The 21,506-nt window shown below is 38.9% G+C and overlaps 1 protein-coding gene across 3 annotated transcripts in view; it reads left to right on the top strand.

The window, feature by feature from the left end:
* Positions 1-21,506, top strand: part of ANLN (anillin, actin binding protein) — a 62,617-nt gene that overhangs the window by 8,945 nt on the left and 32,166 nt on the right. For all 3 annotated transcript variants that reach the window (XM_064380452.1, XM_021669348.2, XM_064380451.1), the window contains exons 3-9: positions 2,262-2,576; positions 9,594-9,982; positions 11,123-11,348; positions 14,500-14,690; positions 15,045-15,152; positions 19,387-19,513; positions 20,394-20,504. In XM_064380452.1, the coding sequence (XP_064236522.1) occupies positions 2,262-2,576; positions 9,594-9,982; positions 11,123-11,348; positions 14,500-14,690; positions 15,045-15,152; positions 19,387-19,513; positions 20,394-20,504 (1,467 nt within the window). The remainder of the gene's footprint in view (positions 1-2,261; positions 2,577-9,593; positions 9,983-11,122; positions 11,349-14,499; positions 14,691-15,044; positions 15,153-19,386; positions 19,514-20,393; positions 20,505-21,506) is intronic.

Below are 21,506 nucleotides of genomic sequence, written 5' to 3'. Positions count from 1 at the left end.
ATGGGTTTGTACTATTGAGTACTATGTATTTGAAAACTAGAGTTTGGATGTTTAGGTAGAATTTCAAAACTACATTTTGATGTTTAGGTAGAAGTTCACATTTACTGTTTTAGATAGTTGTAAACTAAAAGAATTCTGTATTTCCAGATGGTGTTGCATGTTAAAGTAGGAAGACTTTCAAAAATGATTAGATGTGTTCATAGAAAATAAATCCATAAATGAGTTACAAAACATTAGAAAGTTTAAAAAATAAAAAAAGGAAAAGAAAAAAATCAGGTGTGGTGGCCCACGCCTGTAATCCCAACACTTTGAGAGACTGAGGCAGGCAGATTGCTTGAGCTCAGGAGTTGGAGACCAGGCTGGGCAACATGGCAAAACCCTGTCTCTAGAAAAAATACAAAAATTAGCTGGGCATGGTGGCACATCTATAGTCTCAGCTACACAGGAGGCTGAGGTGAGAGGATCGCTTGAGCCCAGGAGGTCAAGGCTGCAGTGAGCTGAGATCAAACCACTGCACTCCACCCTGGGTGACAGAGTGAGGCCTTGTCTCAAAAAAAGAAAAAAGATACTTTGGGAGGCCAAGGTGGGTGGATCACGAGGTCAAGAGATCGAGACCATCCTGGTCAACATGGTGAAACCCTGTCTCTACTAAAAATACAAAAAATTAGCTGGGCATGGTGGCGCGTGCCTGTAATCCCAGCTACTCAGGAGGCTGAGGCCGGAGAATTGCCTGAAACCAGGAGGCAGAGGTTGCGGTGAGCCGAGATCGCGCCATTGCACTCCAGCCTGGGTAACAAGAGCTAAACTCCGTCTCAAAAAAAAAAAAAAAAGAAAAGAAAAAAGAGACAAAAGAAGTGGAGAGGGAAAAAAATAGATTAAAGTTTCATGATGTATATTTACTTAGGTTGATGTAGTGAGGGCAATCATGATTTATCCCTGATATTACTTTGGTCACTGCCAGAACAAGAACATCTGGTCAGGTAGTTGATAAAACTGACCCCATATGAAATTTACATTTTTACTTTTAAAAAATTAGTTTTCCAGGAAATATATTGAAACTCAGTCATAGTTAGAAATAATATGCCTTATGGTTACAATAGATAGAGTTTTTTTAGTTTTAGAGCTTTTTCATTTATTTTATAGGTGTTCATAGAAGCTTGAAATATGAAATGTTAAATATTTGTGCTGGTGAATTTGTTTGGTATTGACCAGATAATTCAGTCACTTTTTCTGTCTCCTGTCATTCTCCTAAACCTCAAGCCAGTTGCCCTTTTTTTTTTTGAGATAGAGTTTCACTCTTGTTGCTCAGGCTGAAGTGCAATGGCGTGATCTTGGCTCACGGCAACCTCCGCCTCCTGGGTTTAAGCAATTCTCCTGTCTCAGCCTCCTGAGTAGCTGGGATTACAGCCATCTGCCACCGTGCCTGGCTAACTTTGTATTTTTTCTAGAGACGGGGTTTGTCCATGTTGGCCAGGCTGGTCTTGAACTCCCAACCTGAGGTGATCCGCCCGCCTCAGCCTCCCAAAGTGCTGGGATTACAGACATGAGCCACCGCGCCCGGCCTGCCAGTTGCCCTTCTAACAATGCTTGTTAGTTATTTTTCGTGAAAGAATGTTTCCAAAACAGAAAACTTGGTTTCCACACTTAGCTCAGTTGTGTGAATTTCTCTATACTTGATTTTTTATCTGAAGATGAGATGCTTGGGCTGTATAATCTTTAAAATCTGTTAGTGCTTTTTTATTCTGAGTGTATGCACTTTTTATTTACTATTGTCTTAACACCATATAAAGTGTTATGCATATATTTTGAAGATATTTAAATATTTTTTATTTATTTTTATTTTTTCATAAGTTATTTGGGTACAGGTTGCATTTGGTTACGTAAGTTCTTTAGTGGTGATTTGTGAGATTTTGGTGCACCTATCACCTGAGCAGTATACACGGCACCATATTTGTAGTCTTCTATCCCTCGCCCCCTTCTCACTCTCCCCGCCAGGTCCCCAAAGTCCATTGCATCCTTCTTATGCCTTTGCATCCCCATAGCTTAGGTCTAAATATCTTTTCATTAAGGTTTTTATACCATGAATTATGTTTGCTTGAAAAGTTCTTTCATATCAGATTTCTAAGTTGCTGAAAGAGAATGGGGTTTTACATATTTCTGGTTGTAACTAAAATCATTTAAAGAATAGAGAGAGGTAATGTTTTTCATGTTGTGAGAAATTACAAATTTTGAATGCCTTTTTTTTGTCTTTTTTAACGTAGAGAAATCTTTTACGAAACCATCACCATCAAAAAAACGCTGTTCTGACGACACTGAAGTAGAAGCTTCTAACTTGGAAAATAAACAACCAGTTGAGTCAACTACTGCAAAATCTTGTTCTCCAAGTCCTGTGTCTCCTCAGGTGCAGCCACAAGCAGCAGATACTGTCAGTGATTCTGTGGCTGTCTCGGCGTCGCTGCCGGGCATGAGGAAAGGGCTGAACTCAAGATTGGAAGCAACTGCAGCATCCTCAGTTAAAACACGTATGCAAAAACTTGCAGAGCAACGGCGCTGTTGGGATAATGATGAAATGACAGGTATGAATGGTATAGATGTTATGTCCCATACATCTGTTCCAATAAGATTCAGTTTGGTATGTTGAGCATTTTATCAGTTAACTCATGAAAGGTAAATGCTTTTGTTTTACCTATATGCTGAGTATCCTTTGCTTGCAAATGGTTTGTCTACCAGTAGTATAAGTTGGTTGTGTTTAGATTGAAGTAGGTAACGATGAGATTCTTGGACTAGTTTGTAGAAACCTGATCTTATAATTGTAATACCTTAATATCTGCAGTGAAAAACAGTTGAGAACAAACTATACTTGTCATTAGCATTGCTGACCCTCAGCTCTAGGTTAAAGAAATTTTATTTCATGGATTCAATAATTAAATCAACTTGGGGAACTAAGGTATGCAATGCTGTTCAGTAGGGGAGAAATAAAATGTCAAAAAACATAAATTGAGCACCTGCAAAGTATATTATTACGCACAGTGCTGGAAGCAAATGAAGTGACTTGATCCTTCCTTTCATGAGCCTGTAATAAGAAGGGGAACCTGAGAAGTAAATCAACAATTATGCAACAGGGTTATTTATGCTATGATCAATTTCATTTATTGTCTGCCTTGTTACAAAATAAAAAGGCTTTGAGATGACTTATAAAAATATCTGTATTATACAGCAAGAAAAATAAAGAAGTCAAGGTGAAAAGAAAATATGGGAAGGAAAAACAAAGAAGTGAAAAGTAAAGTCATTTTATTAAATGCAGACTGTAAAGTCTTTCTTTGCTAGTGGCCCATGCAAAGAAATGAAACACTCATCAGTTACATGACTAACAAGCTAAAAACAGAACCATCTTTGACACTAAGACTTGAGATTTGGCACTAAGACCTGAGAGAACTTTCTTTCATGTGTCCTCAGAGATGACTTTGTGGAAGCCAATAAACCTATAAGGTTTCTCAAGGTAGGCAGATGGCCTGGCTCCAAGCTCAATTCAGTAGAAGCATTTCTTTTTTCTTTTTTGTTTTTTGACACAGAATCTCACTCTGTCACCCAGTCTGGAGTGCAGTGACACTGTCTCGGTTCACTGCAACCTCTGCCTCTCGGGTTCGAGTGATCCTCATGCCTCAGCCTCCCAAGTAGCTGGGATGACAGGTGCATGCCACCATGCCCAGCTAATTTTTTTGTATTTTTTGGTAGAGACAGAGTTTTACCATGTTGGCCAGGCTGGTCTTGAACTCCTGACCTCAAATGATAACCTGCCTTAGCCTCCATGATTACAGGCATGAGCCACGACACCCGGCAGTAGAAGCATTTCTAAAGTGAGCTAGCACAGTGTAGGTAGACCCCACGGTGCTTGCAGACAGCTCAGTGGCTACTGGGCCTTACCCAAGGAAGCATTCCTTAAGTGGTTCTCAGTCTGGCTGATTGTATCAGAATCACATAGACCATGGGATTAGAATTTCAGAAATGTGGTGGAGCCCCAAGGTGTGCTTTTGTCTTATTTTTTTTAAAGCTCTTTCTGTAATTCTGATGCATAGCCAGAATTGAGACCAAGTGATCTGAAGAATGTGGCTAGATAGATGACACATATTTTAGACTGGATTAAACTGGATGGACTACATATATTTCAGGCAGTCTTCCATACGTATCAATTTTTTTAACTGAAATTTTAATAAGAATTAGGAAGCACAGAGTTTAAGATTATGTTTTCTGGCAGTGATGATAATAATCTCAAGAGCAAACACTTAGTATGTAAAATGCTAGGCATTGCAAATAATTTTTGTTTTAATATAAATTTTTTGTTCTAATAGCATTTAATTCTTATAATCTTTTTATATATGTATATACCAATTTTACCTTCATTTTATAGAAGAGGGAAACTAGGTTCATAGAGGCTAAGAAACATGTCCACAGTTAGCCAGTTCAAATTCAAATCCCAATGGTTTGACTTTAGAACTCTTAACTCCTGTGACCTGCCTGGTGTTTGTTTGTTTGTTTGTTTTAAGATAGAGTCTCACTCTGTTGCCCAGGCTGGAGTGCAGTGGTACAATCTCAGCTCACTGCAATCTCTACCTCACAGGTTCAAGTGATTCTCCTGCTTCAGCCTTTCGAGTGCCTGGGATTACAGATGCATGCCATCATGCCTGTCTAATTTTTATATTTTTAGTAGAGACAGGGTTTCACCGTATTTGTCAGGCTGGTCTTGAACTCCTGACCTCAGGTGATCCGCCCTCCTCAGCCTCCCAAAGTGCTGGGATAATAGGCACGAGCCACCATGCGCCTAATGCTTTTTGGCACACAGCATAGTCTATGGTGTCAATTAATACCTATTTATTTTAATAGTGGTGAGATAAGAGGTAGGACTCAACTCCAGAGGCGGGACTCAGACACTGGACAAGACTGAGAAATAACAACCACAGGAAAGAAATATGAAATTTAAAAAAAAATTGAGGACTAGCTAAAACAAGGTCTGGGGGAAGCAGCTTTCCTATGGCATGCCCACCAGTGTGCCATGTGAATTTATCATTGCCATGGCAACACCCAGGAGTTATCACCCCTTTTCATGGTAATAACCCAAAAGTTACTATCTCTTTCCTAGAAATTTCTAATAGACTGTCCTTTAATGTGTATGCAATTAAGAGTAGGTATAAATATGACTATAAAACTGCTATGAACTGTCACTCTGTGCCTAAAGGGTAACCCTGCTCTGCACAGAGCTGTAACATTGCCTCTTCAATAAAGCTGTTTTTTTTTTTTAGTTTCGCTGTGTCTCCCAGGCTGGAATGCTGTGGTGCAATCTTGGCTAACTGCAACCTCTGACATCCAGGTTCAAGCTATTTTCCTGCCTCAGCCTCCCAAGTAGCTGGGATTACAGGCACGTGCCACCACACCCAGCTAATTTTTTGCATTTTTAGTAGAGATGTGGTTTCACCGTGTTGGCCAGGCTGGTCTTGAACTCCTGATCTCAAGTGGTCTGCTTGCCTTGGCCTCCCAAAGTGCTGGGATTACAGGCATGAGCCACTGCGTCTCGCCTGCATCTAGATTATATTAGTCTTGTAACTGGTCTTCCTGCTTCAAACCTCTGCCCTGTCCAATCCCTCCTCAATTCTCACACCAGCGTGATCTTTCTAAAACACTTGCCTGCTTCTGCTTTAAACTCTCCCAGTAACTCCCTGTCACCTCCTGATTAAATTCCAGTCTGGGCTGGTTTTTCAAATGTATCTCTTTATTTTGACACATTCAGAATGGAAAAAAATGTAACTCTTGCTTTTCTACCACTTGCTTTAAACACCAGAATAGGATCTACTTATACACACACTATGCTCATATTACTTACCTCTGCTTTTTATACATTTTTGTTTTTCTATCTAGATTATCTCCATTCTCTGAAGCCAGCTGTCCTTCAGAGTCCAGCTTAAGGAGTCTCTACCTCCTCCAGAAAAGCCTCCCTGACCACCACCTTCCCTACAATACCCTTTATATACCTCTATCATTTTCCTTAGAATAAGCACTGTCCTATCAGCAGATGACAGTTTTATTGTCATGTTTTAGGAATGGGCTTAATAGACATCTAGCTCTTGTAACTATGCTCTGTAGTACGTTCCTGTAATTCCAGCTACTTGGGAGGCTGAGGCAGGACAATCACTTGAACCCAGGAGGCAGAGGCTGCAATGAGACAAGATTGTGCCATTGCACTCCAGCCTGGGCAACAAGAGCGAAACTCCATCTCAAAAAATAAAATATAATCTAGTTGCAAAGAGTGAAGGCCTGTGGAAGTGAAAAGGAGAAGATTTAGGAGACAAAGATAAAATATAATCTAGTTGCAAAGAGTGAAGGCCTGTGGAAGTGAAAATGAGAGATTTAGGAGACAAACTCTAGGACTTAATGACTGAGTAGTGGAGGGTAAGAGAAGGGAGGCAGGGGTCAGATTCCTGGCCTCAGTGACTGGGTAGTTAGTGATGTCTTTTCCTAAGATGAGGAGGAATATATTCGGGGCAATTTCAACTTCACATATGTTATCTGGGATATCTGTGGGAGAGCCAAATGGAGGCCAAATGGAGGAATTTGGTAGTTGGAAGACTGAAGGATAGGCCAGGAAGAATAGTAGAGAATGATGTCACAAATGGAAAGGGAGTGATATATTTTAGAGATGTGAAGAAATACAAAACGAAGTGTGTACTGGCATCTGGTGACAATAGCAAAACCAACCCCAGGGCAGTGGTGTAGGCAGAAGGCCAGTTGAGTGAGTTAGGTGGTGAGTGAATATTGTTCAGGGAAAAAGGGGTAGTAAAGATGATGTATATCAATGAGGGGATGTTTATTTTTTTTGAGACAGGGTCTCACTTTGTTGCCCAGGCTGGAGTGCAGTGGTATGCTCTCAACTTGCTGCAACCTCCACCTCCTAGGCTCAAGCGATCCTCCCACCTCAGTGTCCTAAGTAGCTGGGACTACAGGTGCACCACCAAGCCCAGCTAATTTTTTAATTTTTTGTAGAAACAGGGCATCGCCATGTTGCCCAGGCTGGTCAAATTCTGAGCTCAAGCAGTTTACCTGCCTTGTCCTCCCAATGTGGTAGGATTACAGGCATGAGCCCACCGCCCTTTGCCAGGATGTTTATTATTTTTGTTTATTTATTTTTATCTATTTATTTATTTATTTTGAGAGGAAGTCTTGCTCTGTTGCCCAGGCTGGAGTGTGGTGGTACGATCTTGGCTCATTGCAGCCTCCACCTCCTGGGTTCAAGCAATTCTCCTGCCTTAACCTCCCGAATAGCTGGGATTACAGGTGCCTGCCACCACGCCTGGCTAATTTTTGTATTTTAGTAGAGATAGGATTTCACCATGTTGGATTAGGCTGGTCTTGAACTCCTGACCTCAAATGATCTACCCGTCTCAGCCTTCCAATGTGCTGGGATTACAGGCGTGAGCCTTCATGCCTTGCCAGGATGTTTATTTTTAAGATGAGAGAGACTTGAGCATCCAGTAGTCTCCCCAGTTATCTGCTGGGGATATGTTCCATGACCACCAGTGGATGCCTGAAACCTCAGACAGTTCCGAACCCTATTGCCATCATTCAAACCATCTTTCTATGCATCTTCCACCTGGAAATTTAATGCCACTTCCATCTTAACTAAACACTTACATACACTGTGGCCAGAACTTTCATAGTTTGAGGTATGACAGCAAAACTACATGAATTTCTTTTATCTTCCTCTCAATTGTGTGGATAGAAGATTCATTTTTACCATAGATCTTAGCAACTTCAGCATATGATTTTCTTTCCTTATTAAGTCGAAAACTTTCACCTTTTGACTTCCAGAAAGCACTTTTATGGCTTCTCTTAGGCATATCCGAATTGCCAGCATCACTGCTCTTGTGCTTTGGGGACATCATTAAGTCAAATAAAGGCTACTTGAACACAAGCACTGCATACTCCAGTAGTTGATCTGATAACCAAGATGGCTGCAAAGTGACTACGGGGCAGGTGGCGTCTACAGTGTGGATGCGCTGCACAAAGTATTCAAATCTTGGTCAGATGGTGCAAGATTTCACGATGCTACTCAGAACAGTGTGCAGTTTAAGACCTGTGAATTACTTATTTCTGGAATTTTTCATTTAATATTTTAAGACAACAGTTGACCGCTGGAAAGGAAATTGGGGAAGTGAAACTGAAGATAAGGCGTGGGCTATTGTATGGTCATATACCACAATTTGATGTTTTGATCAATGGTGGACTGCATATACAATGGTAGTCTCATAAGATTATAATGTACTTTTACTGTACTTTTTCTATATTTAGATGTTTACTTACCATTGTGTTACTCTTCTCACTAATGCCATCATCAGAGGAAAAGGCTGCTTCCCCTCTTAAACCACCACTTTCAAATGCCTCAGCAACTCCAGTTAGGAGAAGGAGCCCTCTGGCCAACCTTCCTGCAACTATTTGCTCCTAGGAAGATGATGTAAATCACTTATCTGCAAAACAAAACAGTGTACTAGAACAGCCTGGTACCTCTTGTTTATCCAAATTTTCCTGCAATATTCAGTAGAATAACATGCTGTACAGGTTTTTAGTCTAGGAGCAATAAATGTTACCACATATCCTAGGTATATAGTAGGCTATACCATTTTTGTGGAAGTGTGCTTTGTGATGGACATATAATAAAATCACTTAATGATACATTTCTCAGAATGTATCCCCATTGTTAAACAACTCATGCCTATGTTTATGTGCAGAGAAGAGTTTGTAGAAAAGGAGAGGGCTTATTTCGAACAAGATCCCTGAGAAGGTTTTGGAAGGGAAGAATTGAAAATTTAGCTGAAGTAGAAGCTTTGGACAGGAGAGATTCCTCTTTCCTTGATTGAATTTGTGAAGTAGGAAGTGCCATGAACCTCGGCTTTCCTATATGCATGCTCTAGGGAAGGCCTAGGTCCTTCATCAGCTAAGTATCACTATTTGGGATTTCTCTCCAAATGAAGTAACTATGCAGAAAAACATGGATTGTTTTTGGTTTGATCTGACCCTGTGATATCCAGTACAGAAGACACGAGCCATATGTGGATGTTTAAGTTAGTTAAAATGAAATAAAATTTAGTTTCGCAGCTGCTGTAGCCACATTTCAAATGCTCATTAGCCACAAGTGGCTAATAGTTAACGTGTTGAACGATAAAATGTTCTGTTGTACAGCAATGGTCTAATCCATTTTTAAAACCAAAAGTTCTTGTGAGATACATAATCTTAAATTGTGCAGTATTATATATAACACCTATGAATTCATTCTAAAGATATAACCTATCTTGTAACATTTATGATCCATCGAAAAGTTGAAAAAATATTTATAATAGTGTTTTTTAAAAAATTGGGTTAAATATCATTTGATTTTAAAACATATTGTCAAATTTAAATAGCTTGGTAGTTTCATGCATGCTAGAACTTTACACTGGTTCTTAACTCTATTAATCTCATTTAAAAATTCTGCATAGAGTGATCTTGGTATTATATGTAACTATTACTCTTGAACATAGTTTTTAACTCTTTTCTGAAAACATTTTCAGATGATCTTCCTGAAAGCTCACTCTTCTCACCAATGCCATCATCAGAGGAAAAGGCTGCTTCCCCTCCCAAACCACCACTTTCAAATGCCTCAGCAACTCCAGTTGGGAGAAGGGGCCGTCTGGCCAACCTTGCTGCAACTATTTGCTCCTGGGAAGATGATGTAAATCACTCATCTGCAAAACAAAACAGTGTACTAGAACAGCCTGGTACCACTTGTTTATCCAAATTTTCCTCTGCAAGTGGAGCATCTGCTAGGATCAATAGCAGCAGTGTTAAGCAGGAAGCTACATGCTGTTCCCAAAGGGATGGCGATGCCTGTTTGAATAAAGCTCCATCCTCAAGTGCTGATGATGCATCTTTGGTTAGTGCCTCAATTTCCAGCTCTGTGGTAAGTCAATATAATTTTGGTCTTTGGAAGCCTTTTCTTTTTTTGTTATTAGTGGTAAAATACATTTGTGTATATGTTCAGGTGGGTGAGCGGATATGTGTTTTTAATAGATGCATAGCGAGTTTATATGTATTTGGAGGATATTGGTTTCTTAGAAAGTGAAAATTATAAGTTGGGTACCCTATCCCAAGATAAATTAGCAGTTGACAAGTAAAATTATACTAATTTGATGCAAATCCAGTCTATAATGGAATGATAGAGTCTCTTCTGAATTATTAAGGAGAGCACTGAAAATTAAGTTCTCTGTTATAATGCTTTATATACATATGACATTTATATAAATTTATGAAATGTTTCTGAAAAGGTATATAACAAATTAGTTGCCTCCAGGAAGGCAAATTGCCAAACAGGGTATGATACTTCACTGTATATCTGTTTGATATTTTTGAAACTTTTACTTTCTACGTGTATTATCTCAGCAGTTTTCAAAAAACAATCTTAAATAAAAAGGAAAAAGAATATTGTGTTTCTGACCATTGTCTTTTAGTGTAGAGCTAGGCTCTAGAATTAGACCTGCATTGAATCCCAGCTCTACCACATAATTAGAAGTGTGACTTTGGACAAGGTGCTTAATATTGCAAGGCTTTATTTTTCTATATGTAAAATAGGAAAAAAATGGTTATTTGAAGGGTTAAATAAGAGTCATAAAACACTTATAGTATCTGGCTAGGTATAAATACTTAATTTATTAACCATCAAGTACATGATACTATTTTGTTCAATTCTTATTGACTTAATTAAAATGTAATTTGGTCTAATACAGTTAAAAATTTGATAAAGGTACTAGTGCAATAATATGAATAAAAAATTTTTTTTAAAGAGTGATCGTACTGAGAATACTTAATTACCCATGAATATGTTGTGCAGGCTAACCCACATATTATAATTTAAATAATAGCATTTTCTAAGTTGGTTTTTTTCCCCAAATCTTTCAAATTTGTTTGATCTATTAGCAAAATCATTTCATTTTCACAAATCTTACATAAAGGCTATCGAGTAAATAGGACATGAATTGTTTTGTTATAGGACTACTTTTAGATATTGTGAATGTTGTTTACCCTAAGTGTTTTCATGTTTCAGAAAGCTACTTCTTCTCCAGTGAAATCTACTACGTCTACTATCACTGATGCTAAAAGTTATAAGGGACAAAATCCTGAGCTACTTCAAAAAACTGCTAGTCCTCTGAAAACAGGAGTATCGAAACCCATTGTGAAGTCAGCTTTATCCCAGACAGTTCCGTCCAAAGGAGAACTAAATAGAGAAATTTGTCTGCAGTCTCAATCTAAAGACAAATCTACGACACCAGGTTACATGTTTATAAAAAGTCTAAACTGATTGCTGACTATATTCAGGATATCTGTACTCAGCATTTTAAATATCCAATTGGGAATGATACAGCAATGGTTTGCCAGGGCAAATGCCTGGATGTTCCAAATGAGACCTCAGCTTGAATTGATTTAATGAATATTGGGTTAATGTAGACTAGCCCATTTACTGGTCAAAGGACTTAATATGTTGCATTTTAACAGTTTAAACATGCTTTTTCCAGGATGATCATGCTGGATTTTTTATTCTTTGATTCTGACAAAGCATATGCAACTATAAATCACATTTTAGGGGCATTATGGAGAAACATTCTTGTAGCCAAGTGTGCAGAGCAGTGCTTCTTGATCTTGAGTATGAATGCACTTCTAATAGCAGAGAGAAGCGAATGTGCATACAAATGACTCCAATTCTAATTTTATTTATTCATTAAATTGATAAATAATAGAAATTTTTGAAAAAAACTGTTCATTATTGATAAATAATAGATGTATATTGGGAGTACATTTGATAACCTAATACATTCATATAATTTATAAAGATCAAACCAGTGTAATGAGGATATCCATCACCTTAAATACTTGTCTTTATGCTAGAAACATTTAAATTCTTCTCTTGTAGCTATTTTGAAGTATACAATAGATTATTGTAAACTATAGTCACCCTACTGGTCTATCAAACACTGGGCCTTTTCTCTTCTGCGAAACTGTATATTTGTACTCATTAATCAATCTCTCTTTATCTCCCAATTATATTTATCTGTGTGTATATTGTGTGTGAGCATTTACATATAAAAGTTCAAAATTTCTTACCATAGTAAACCGATACTCCAGGAAATGCCATATTTATCTTGTGGTGATTTATACCTTCTGGCATACTTCCACATATGGTTAATTGAGAAACACAGGACTAAAATACATGGTAATCGAGTTTATTCTGAACTGTGCTGTTTTTCACTGGAAAGACTTTTAATTCTGAGGTTTAACTTTTTGAAAATACAACCTCTCCAGAAACTATAGTTCATCATAAAGGGGCAGAAATGGGAGCGGGGAAGCGGTTATGGGGTAGGTAGAAATCAGCAATTTCCAGTTGAGCCAAAATGAGAATTGGAAACAATAGCAAGATCCCCAGATGGAATAGAACTAGTTATTCTTAATTTTCTAAAGACTTAAGGCTTAGATAAGAAGCATTCTTTTTATTGTTCTTGGCTGCTGGATATACTCAGAATCACATTTCCAGGGTTTTAGAGATATTTATTTTAGATACTTCATTGTATTCTTAATGGACTCTAGTTTGGAATATGGCCTGAAGTAGTAATAAGTGCTAGGTGAAGTCCTCAAATTATAACCTTGGCTCAAATTCAGCCCTTTGCTTGTTTTTGCAGATAAAGTTTTATGGAGCACAGCCGTACCCGTTTACTTACATATTGTCTGTGGTTGCTTTCATTCTATAATGCAGAGCAAAATACTTGTGACAGAGGTGATATGGCCCACAAAGCTGAAAATATGTAGTATCTGGCCCTTTACAGGAAAATATATGCTAACCTCTGATATAGATAAACCTATTTTTATACAATACAACCTTAGAATCCTCTTGATGGTGATATATGCCCCATTTGCCCTACTTTAAATTTACTGCATACTATTTCAAATGAGTGCTGTGGGCTTTTTTTTTTTTGGTTTTGTTTTGCTGGTTTTGTTTTTGAGACAGGGGCTCACTTTCCTTTTTTTTTTTTTTTTTTTTTGAGACGGAGTTTCGCTCTTGTTACCCAGGCTGGAGTGCAATGGCGCGATCTCAGCTCACTGCAACCTCCGCCTCCTGGGTTCAGGCAATTCTCCTGCCTCAGCCTCCTGAGTAGCTGGGATTACAGGCACGCGCCACTATGCCCAGCTAATTTTTTGTATTTTTTTTTTTTTTGAGACGGAGTCTCGCTCTTGTTACCCAGGCTGGAGTGCAATGGCGCGATCTCGGCTCACCGCAACCTCCGCCTCCTGGGTTCAGGCAATTCTCCTGCCTCAGCCTCCTGAGTAGCTGGGATTACAGGCACGCGCCACCGTGCCCAGCTAATTTTTTTGTATTAATAGAGACGGGGTTTCACAATGTTGACCAGGATGGTCTCGATCTCTCGACCTCGTGATACACCCGCCTCGGCCTCCCAAAGTGCTGGGATTACAGGCTTGAGCCACTGCGCCCGGCCAATTTTTTGTATTTTTAGTAGAGATGGGGTTTCACCATGTTGACCAGGATGGTCTCGATCTCTTGACTTCGTGATCCACCTGCGTCGGCCTCCCAAAGTGCTGGGATTACAGGCTTGAGCCACCGCGCCCTGCTGGTCTCTCTTTGATCTAGACTGGAGTGCAGGGGTTTGATCTCAGCTCACTACAGTCTCAACCTCCCAGGTTCAAGCGATCCTCTTGCCTCAGCCCACCAAGTAGCTGGGACTACAGGCATGCCAGCACACCTGGCTAATTTTTGTATTTTTATAGAGATGGAGTTCCTCCATGTTGCCCAGACTGGTCTCAAACTCCTGAGCTCAAGAGAACCACCTGCCTCAGCCTCCCAGAGTACTAGAGTTATAGTTGTGAGCCACTGCACCCAGCTAAGTACTATTTTAAGACACTGTAAAATCAAGATGTTCTTTTGATAAAATGAATAATCCCTAATTATTCTTTTGAGGGAGAAAAGGGAAAAATTCCCTTATTTTCACATCAGGCTTCCTAAAAGCAAGATAAAGTAAACTGGCTGTAGAAATGTAAGTTGTTGGAAGTTATCATGGCCAGCACACTTGGTGATGAAGGTAGACTTATTAATATATATACAGCCAATTACTAATTATTTAAGTTCTATTTGTTCAGTTTGGGAGTTTTCTAAGCCCACTGCCCTCTCCTCACTCTTACCTTTTTAAAATTATTTTTAAAAAATTACTAAATTCTCTGAGTAGCTTTTAGGACACGTACTTAGAATAGGTAAACTTTTTAAAATTTTGAAGAATTTTTATAGTTTACTTTGTGAATGAATATTTCTGATAGAATCAAAGCATATTGAAGCTGTGATGTAGTTGATAACTTTTTCCATAGAATTCATAATAATAATTTATCTTGAATAGCCTCCCAAAATGTGTGTGTTTTCTGTAGGAGGAGCAGGAATTAAGCCTTTCCTGGAACGCTTTGGAGAGCGTTGTCAAGAACATAGCAAAGAAAGTCCAGCTCGTAGCACACCCCAGAGAACCCCCATTATTACTCCAAATACAAAGGCCATCCAAGAAAGATTATTCAAGCAAAACACATCTTCATCTACTACCCATTTAGCACAACAGCTCAAGCAGGTATGATATACTGCATTTTACATTATTCATCACATGGGCTCTGCATAGAACCTAGAAGTCAAAATGGGTGCTGATGCTAGTCTTTTTGACTGAGATAAGTAGCAACTTGATTCTCTGTATCACTAATTTCAGACAAGATCGGGCACTTTCAGGGTGGTATGGCTGTAGACAGTATCACTGATTTCAAGTTAGAAATATTGTCCTGTATTCCATGTGTATTGTGAACTTTTTAAACTGCAAACTGTTTAAACTTTTTAAACAGCTTAAAACTGAGAACAAGGAAAATTTTAGTACTGTTTGGATGTTAAACATGCTACTGGCTCTTGTGTAAAATATAGCTTTTGATGGGTTTAGGAACGTCAAAAAGAACTAGCATGTCTTCGTGGCCGATTTGACAAGGGCAATATATGGAGTGCAGAAAAAGGCGGAAACTCAAAAAGCAAACAACTAGAAACCAAACAGGTAATATAAACAAGAAATATAAAAGCAAACTTGGTCCCCAAATAGTGTTGGGATCTAGTCTGTACTGTCAAATAATTCTTTACACACTTTTCTGTTCCAATTAACTCTGTCATTTTTTGTTTATAAATCCCTTATATGTGCAGACCAACTCTGATTTTTTTGGTGATATTTTTCCGTTTCAGTGGAACTCTTCATCATATTCACTGATGACCTTAAAATTAAATTTTACAAAAATTATTTTCATTATTCATTTTATTTCAGAGTCTACTTAATATTCTCCTTAGATTCTGGTTCTAAAATATTTCTCAGAATCTACTTCTCTCATTGATAACTGTATACCTTTCCCCATATACCATGTTTTTAGATGATCTGGAATTTCAGTCACCACATACCTCCCAGATTTCTTTTTATTCCAGTCAAAGTTCATTAATCAGCCTTCAACAAAATCCGTATGATGTAAGCTGTGTTCTGTTTCATTTACATATCTAAAAGTACTGTGTTACGATATGTTTTTAAGCTAAGAGAATTATATTTACAGTGGGGGCTAACAAAGTAGAACAAGAGTAAATTTAACCCATATTCCTTGAGAAAGATCTACTTGATTGATTTTTTATCAGTTCACTTGCTTAACAAACCATGTTTCCCAGAGCTCTGATCTCAACCTGTTTTACTCAGTTTCTCTGGAGCATCTCTTCCCTGTCCTCATACCTAGATTCCGATAAGCACAGAAATCCTGATGATGCTCAGCTCTGCTGTGCTGATCTCTCCTGAGCTCTAGGTATGGTTGGCTAGCAGAACCTGCTATGCTTTGCTGTAGTATCTTCCTTTTGTAGTCTCTGTCTTCTCGTTTGGTTTACTCTATACCTCATCATCTAAAACAATCTGGAAGTTCTTCCTTGGCTTCTTCCTCTTGTTGATTGTCTTCCCATCTGCTTGCCCCTAGCACACATAAGCAATACACACACATGCAGTGATAAGTTTTCTAAATCTATCACCAACCTGCCTCGTCTTCCATATTTTCCTCTGCCATTACTGTAGTTACTGGTGTGGCTTTGTACTAAACACTCTGCTTCTAGTCTCGCTACTCTCCAATCCACCTTACCAGTTGCTGCCAGAGAAATATTTTTAAAAGATGCATATTCATGTATTCACCTGCTTAAAATCTTGGAGTGGTCCCCATAGTCATCTTCAGAAAAATGTGTAAACTGCTTGGCTTGACATATGGAATGATTCCTCACCTGGCTCCTCCCCACTGCTCCTCCACAGGTGTGCTTCAGTTCTGCTATGCAAGCTATTTGTAGTTTCTCAAATATACCCATGTTTTTACATCTCTCTACCTTTGCCTTCCTGTTCTCTGCCAGGAATATCTCCCTGGTGAGCTTCTACTTCATTAAGAATAGGTCAAACTTTAATCCCCTCTGGGAATTCTTCCTTGGCTCTTTTCTCAAGGGGCTCCACTTTTTTTCACCCATGAATACCTCAACTAGAATATTTATCTTCCTGTGAATGTTGTACATTTGCATTCTCCCTCTGTCTATGGGAGTCTTCTCCACCTCTGTGTTCTTGGTGCTTGACTTAGAGCAGCAGCTCAACAAACTTGTATTTGAAGGAAGGAAGAAATGTGTTTGCTGATCCTTCCTATCAGCATATAACAAGCTATTATCTGCCATCTGAAAACAAAAACAACTCTTGTGACCCCAATCCCCTCCTTTTCTTGACCTCCTTTTCATGCAGACTCTTCTACAAGTTATTCCTACTTGCTGCTTTCAGGTTTCCCCCTTCTCTCTAGAACTCTGTCTGCTTAAGCTTTGCCACCACTCCCTCCACAGACCCAGTATCCTTATCATGTTTATCAGTGATCTTTACCTACTCATCAATTTTCAGTTGATTATTAGCATCTGACATCACCTACTCATCAATTTTCAGTTAATTAGTAGCATTTGACATTGTCAATCACTCTTCTATTGGGAGCACCTTCTTCACTTGGTTGCCAGTGTATCTTATTCCCATGGCTTTCTGCCTGTGTCTCTAGAAAGTATATAGCAAGGTTCTTAAACTATTTTGCACTAAATAATTCCCAATAAACCTGTGAAATTCCTCCCAGAAAGTTGCACATATGCATGTAAACAAAATTCTGAACACAATAACAGTGCAGGGGTCCCCTCTCCCCAGAACACTCATCTGTGGTCTCCAGAGAGGAAGCAGCCAAAGAGCTAGGAGGAAAATGCAGTTGAGTGCAGTGTTTTTAAAGTCCAGGAGCTGGGTGCGGTGGCTCAGGCCTGTAATCCCAGTACTTGGCAGGTGGATCACTTGGGGTCAGGAGTTCAAGACCAGCCTGGCCAACACAGTGAAACCCCCGTCTCTACTAAAAATACAAAAATTAGCCTGGCGTGGTGGTGGGTGCCTGTAATCCCAGCTACTCAGGAGGCTGAGGTGGGAGAATCCCTTGAACCCAGGAGATGGAGGTTGCAGTGAGCCGAGATCACACCACTGCACTCCAGCCTGGGCAACAGATTTGAGACTCCATCTCCAAAAAAAAAAAAAGCAATAAAATCAAGGGAAAAAAGAAAACTTTCGAGAAGGAAGGAGTAGTTGGTATTGTCAAGTTTCAAATGTGGGCTGAGCCAAATCCACTGGGTTTTGAAGTAACAAGTTTGCTGTAACGTGGCAAGAGCAGTGTTAGTGAAGATGGATTGCAGGTGGTGCTGGTCGAGGAGGGAACGGGGATGAGGAGCAGAGCCAATGAGTGCAGGCTTTTCTTAGAACTTTGGTCCTAATGGAGGGGAGAAAGGATTTAGTGGCTAGAGGAGGTGAAGAAAAGTATGATTTGTACTTGTTTTGTCCTTTTTAAGACCTAAGTCAATTTGTGTAATGGGATAAAGTGTGATAATTGATCCAGTGAGGTGAGAATGGATGAACTCTGCATGGTGAAGAGAACAGAACTGATGAGGACCATCTCCTGTGTGACGAAAAGGAAGGAGGAAAGTAGCATGTAGGGGTGCTGGTAGTCCTAGAACTATGATAGCAAAAACTGATGGACTTTCTGCTGAAAGCTCCTGTTTTATTAATCTGTAGGAAATGGAAGATGACAAGTGAAATACTGTCTGCAGGAAAGAAGAGAAAGCTGACTCAGAAACAGGAAGAGTAGGGGGCAGTGTTGAGACTTAGATGAGACATGAGGCGATACATTTTATAGTGAAACCATTTTACAGTTTACTTTGATTTTTGTATTTTTTAATATACCCATCTGCACACTAATTGCGTTGTTTTTATACATCCAAAGCTGCTTCTAACTTGAGAGACAATAAAGTCTGGAAGTAGACCTGGAACAAGAGTACCTGGGTTTGTATACTGACTCTGCCAGTCACTAACTGTGTGCAAGACACTTAACTTTTTTGTGTCTCAGTTTTCTCATCTGTAAAATGGAGATACTAGTACCTAACTTAGAGGGTTATTAGGAGGATTAGTTGAGGCAGTAGATATAAGGTACTTAGAAAAGTGGCTGGCACGTATTGAGCTCTGTGTATTAGCTGCCTTTATTTTTACTCTTATTTGATCATTTCTGTTATGACTTTATTCATAAAGTCTTCTTTTATTTCTTTGTTAAAAAAAATCTGTACAACAATATAAAGTCTTTAAACATACAAAATAGTGAATGTTCCTCTTAAATAACCTTGCTAATGAATAAAAAGACTCAGATGAGGGAATGTTTTCTTCTGTTCTTTCCTTACCTTCTGATCTGTTTTTGTCTGTGTTTTCTCTTGATCTTGCCCTCTGAGTAACTAATAAATAAATGAATCCTGATGTGTAGGAGCCAGATGTTGTAGGTGTGGGTTGAGATAAGTGACATAGGGACGTTTTTCCCTTTGTGTGGCTTTCACTTTTTGTGTTGTTGTTTATTTTATTTTACCAAATACCCAGACTTCAAGGAGAGACTTTCACTTTGATTGGCTTATGTAAAACTGAGCCCTGAGGTGAATTTTTATTCTTTCTTGCTACCTCATCTCCAAGAGAGATTTTACATACTGAGAGTTACCAAGAAAGTGAACTGGCACTGAGAGTTTGTTGTGTTCTAAACAAGGCTGGGCCTATTCACATACACTGTCTCTTTTGTTCTAAGGACATTTTTACAGAATAATATTTAATAATAATCTTGTTGCATTTAATAACATATAGGAAGATAAAATCTATAGTTTTGAGAAATAAAATTTACTTCTTCATTTGCTTTTTGCAGGAAACTCACTGTCAGAGCACTCCCCTCAAAAACTATCAAGGTGTTTCAAAAACTCAGTCACTTCCAGCAACAGAAAAGGTGACAGAAAACCAGACACCAGCCAAAAATTCCAGTACACAACCTACAGGTCAGTGTTTCCAGATTGTCCATGGTTAGTATGTAGAAACTCAGAGTGATTTTTGTTGTTGATTTTGTATTTGGTAACTCCTGGATTTGTTTGTTCTAATAGGTTTTTTTTGGGAATCTTTAGGGTTTTCTATATATAAGATCATGGGATCTGTGAACAGAGATAATTTTACTTCTTCTTCCTTTCTAATTCAGGTGCCTTTATCTTCTTGCATAATTGCTCTGGCCAGGACTTTCAATGCTGTGTTGAATAGAAGTAGTTAAAACAGGCATGTTTGTCTTGTTCCACATCTTAGAGGAAAAGCCTTTAATCCTTCACCATTGAGTGTAATGTTAGTGAAGGGTTTTTCATGTATGGCCCTTGTTATGTTGTATACCTTCCTTCCATTCCTAGTTTTTGAGTAATTTTATTTACACTTTGTTTTTAAAGTGGAAAACAAATTGCAGAGTAGTATGTATGGTATGATCGTAAAACAAGATGATATATAAATATTCACACCTGGGGGAAAACTGGAAAAACAAACAATAACTTGGTAATATTGCTGTCCCATTTCTCTCTCTTGGTGGGGGAAGAGTTAACGCATTTATGCCTAGCATTCCATTATTGGAATGCTAAGCTTGTGGGAGTTACTTATATCCTTCCTGCTCAAGGTCATTGCCATGGTCTGATTTTTCACACACAAAAAATTTGCAACCTCTGGCATAAATGGGTTAAGAGAGGACAGGTGTTTAGAGAAAGGTGTTTCTGTACATTTTTAGGTTTGAATATTTTCAAACAAATATATATTTTTGCAATCAGAAGAAAAGATACATAAGATTCCTTAACTAGAAAATTATAGGTTCTTATATATATTAATATGATCTTTCTTAAACATTTTTAGGTTTCACTGAATGCGAAATGACGAAATCTAGCCCTTTGAAAATAACATTGTTTTTAGAAGAGGACAGATCCTTAAAAGTAACATCAGACCCAAAGGTTGAGCAGCAAATTGGTTGGTTTTTATTCTGTATTTATTATTAACTTTGTATATACTATAGGAAATAATATATTGATAGAAGCACATATGCAAATTTGGAGTGTCTTATGATTTTATAATACTCTCTTTTTTTAAATCAGAATATACTCTAACTCCTACCAAGATGTCGTACTGTTAACAGTTACTGCTAGCTCACAGGTACCTGTGAAAGTGTGGTTAAGACTCTCATCAATAACTTTCACAGGGATAAGAAAGGTGCTGCCCTCCCATGCTCTGTATTGGGAGAGGGGTGTTTCAGGGAAAAACTGTCTGGGACTGTGTTTTCCTCTGTTCTTGTACCACCACAATAATTATCAACATAGAAGACTTTTGTGACCAGTTCAATTCAATTCAATTCTGACACTAGCTACCTGGAGATAGTGTCATATCCCACAGGTTGGGGACTCAGTCCCCAAGACTGCTCCCTCTCCTTCAGATACCAGTTTCAAGTCCAGACCTCTCAAACGTCTAACCGACCACCTTCAAGTTGAGTTTCTGTGACCCCCCTCTTTAGCTTTGATTAATTGCCTCACAGAATGGGAAATACTTATGTTTATTGCTTTATTATAAAGGATATAGGTGAGGTGTAGGGAAAGCGGCATAGAGCTTCCATTGCCTTCCCTGGGGCGCCACCCTCCAGGAACCTCCACTTGTTTAGTTATCCTGAAGCTCCCTGAATCTAGTTCTCTTGGGTTTCAGTGGAAGCTTCTAGTAGTTAGCATTCCCTCCCCCAGGGTATGAAGCTGGATCCTCTCTGGGGGAGGGTCTTAAAAACCACAATCCAAAAGATGGGAGATTAGCGTCCTAAGGAGGCCAGGAGAGTTCTGTTTCCTGAGGCATAACACACCCAAGATAAGGAAAGACAGTAACTAGGGATATGGCAGTTATGAGCTAGGAACCGTGGGCAAAATCTAGTATATGTCATAATACAAGGGGTTTGCAGCCCCTGAAGCTTATTAGCGAACCCTGCCCTAAGTG

This window comes from Aotus nancymaae, unplaced genomic scaffold, assembly GCF_030222135.1.
Source record: "Aotus nancymaae isolate 86718 unplaced genomic scaffold, 86718_ANA_hifiasm-v0.15.2.pri h1tg000025l, whole genome shotgun sequence".
Classification (NCBI taxonomy): domain Eukaryota; kingdom Metazoa; phylum Chordata; class Mammalia; order Primates; family Aotidae; genus Aotus; species Aotus nancymaae.
The sequence above is the reverse complement of the archived record's forward strand: the minus strand, read 5'-3'. Positions and strand labels throughout refer to the sequence as shown.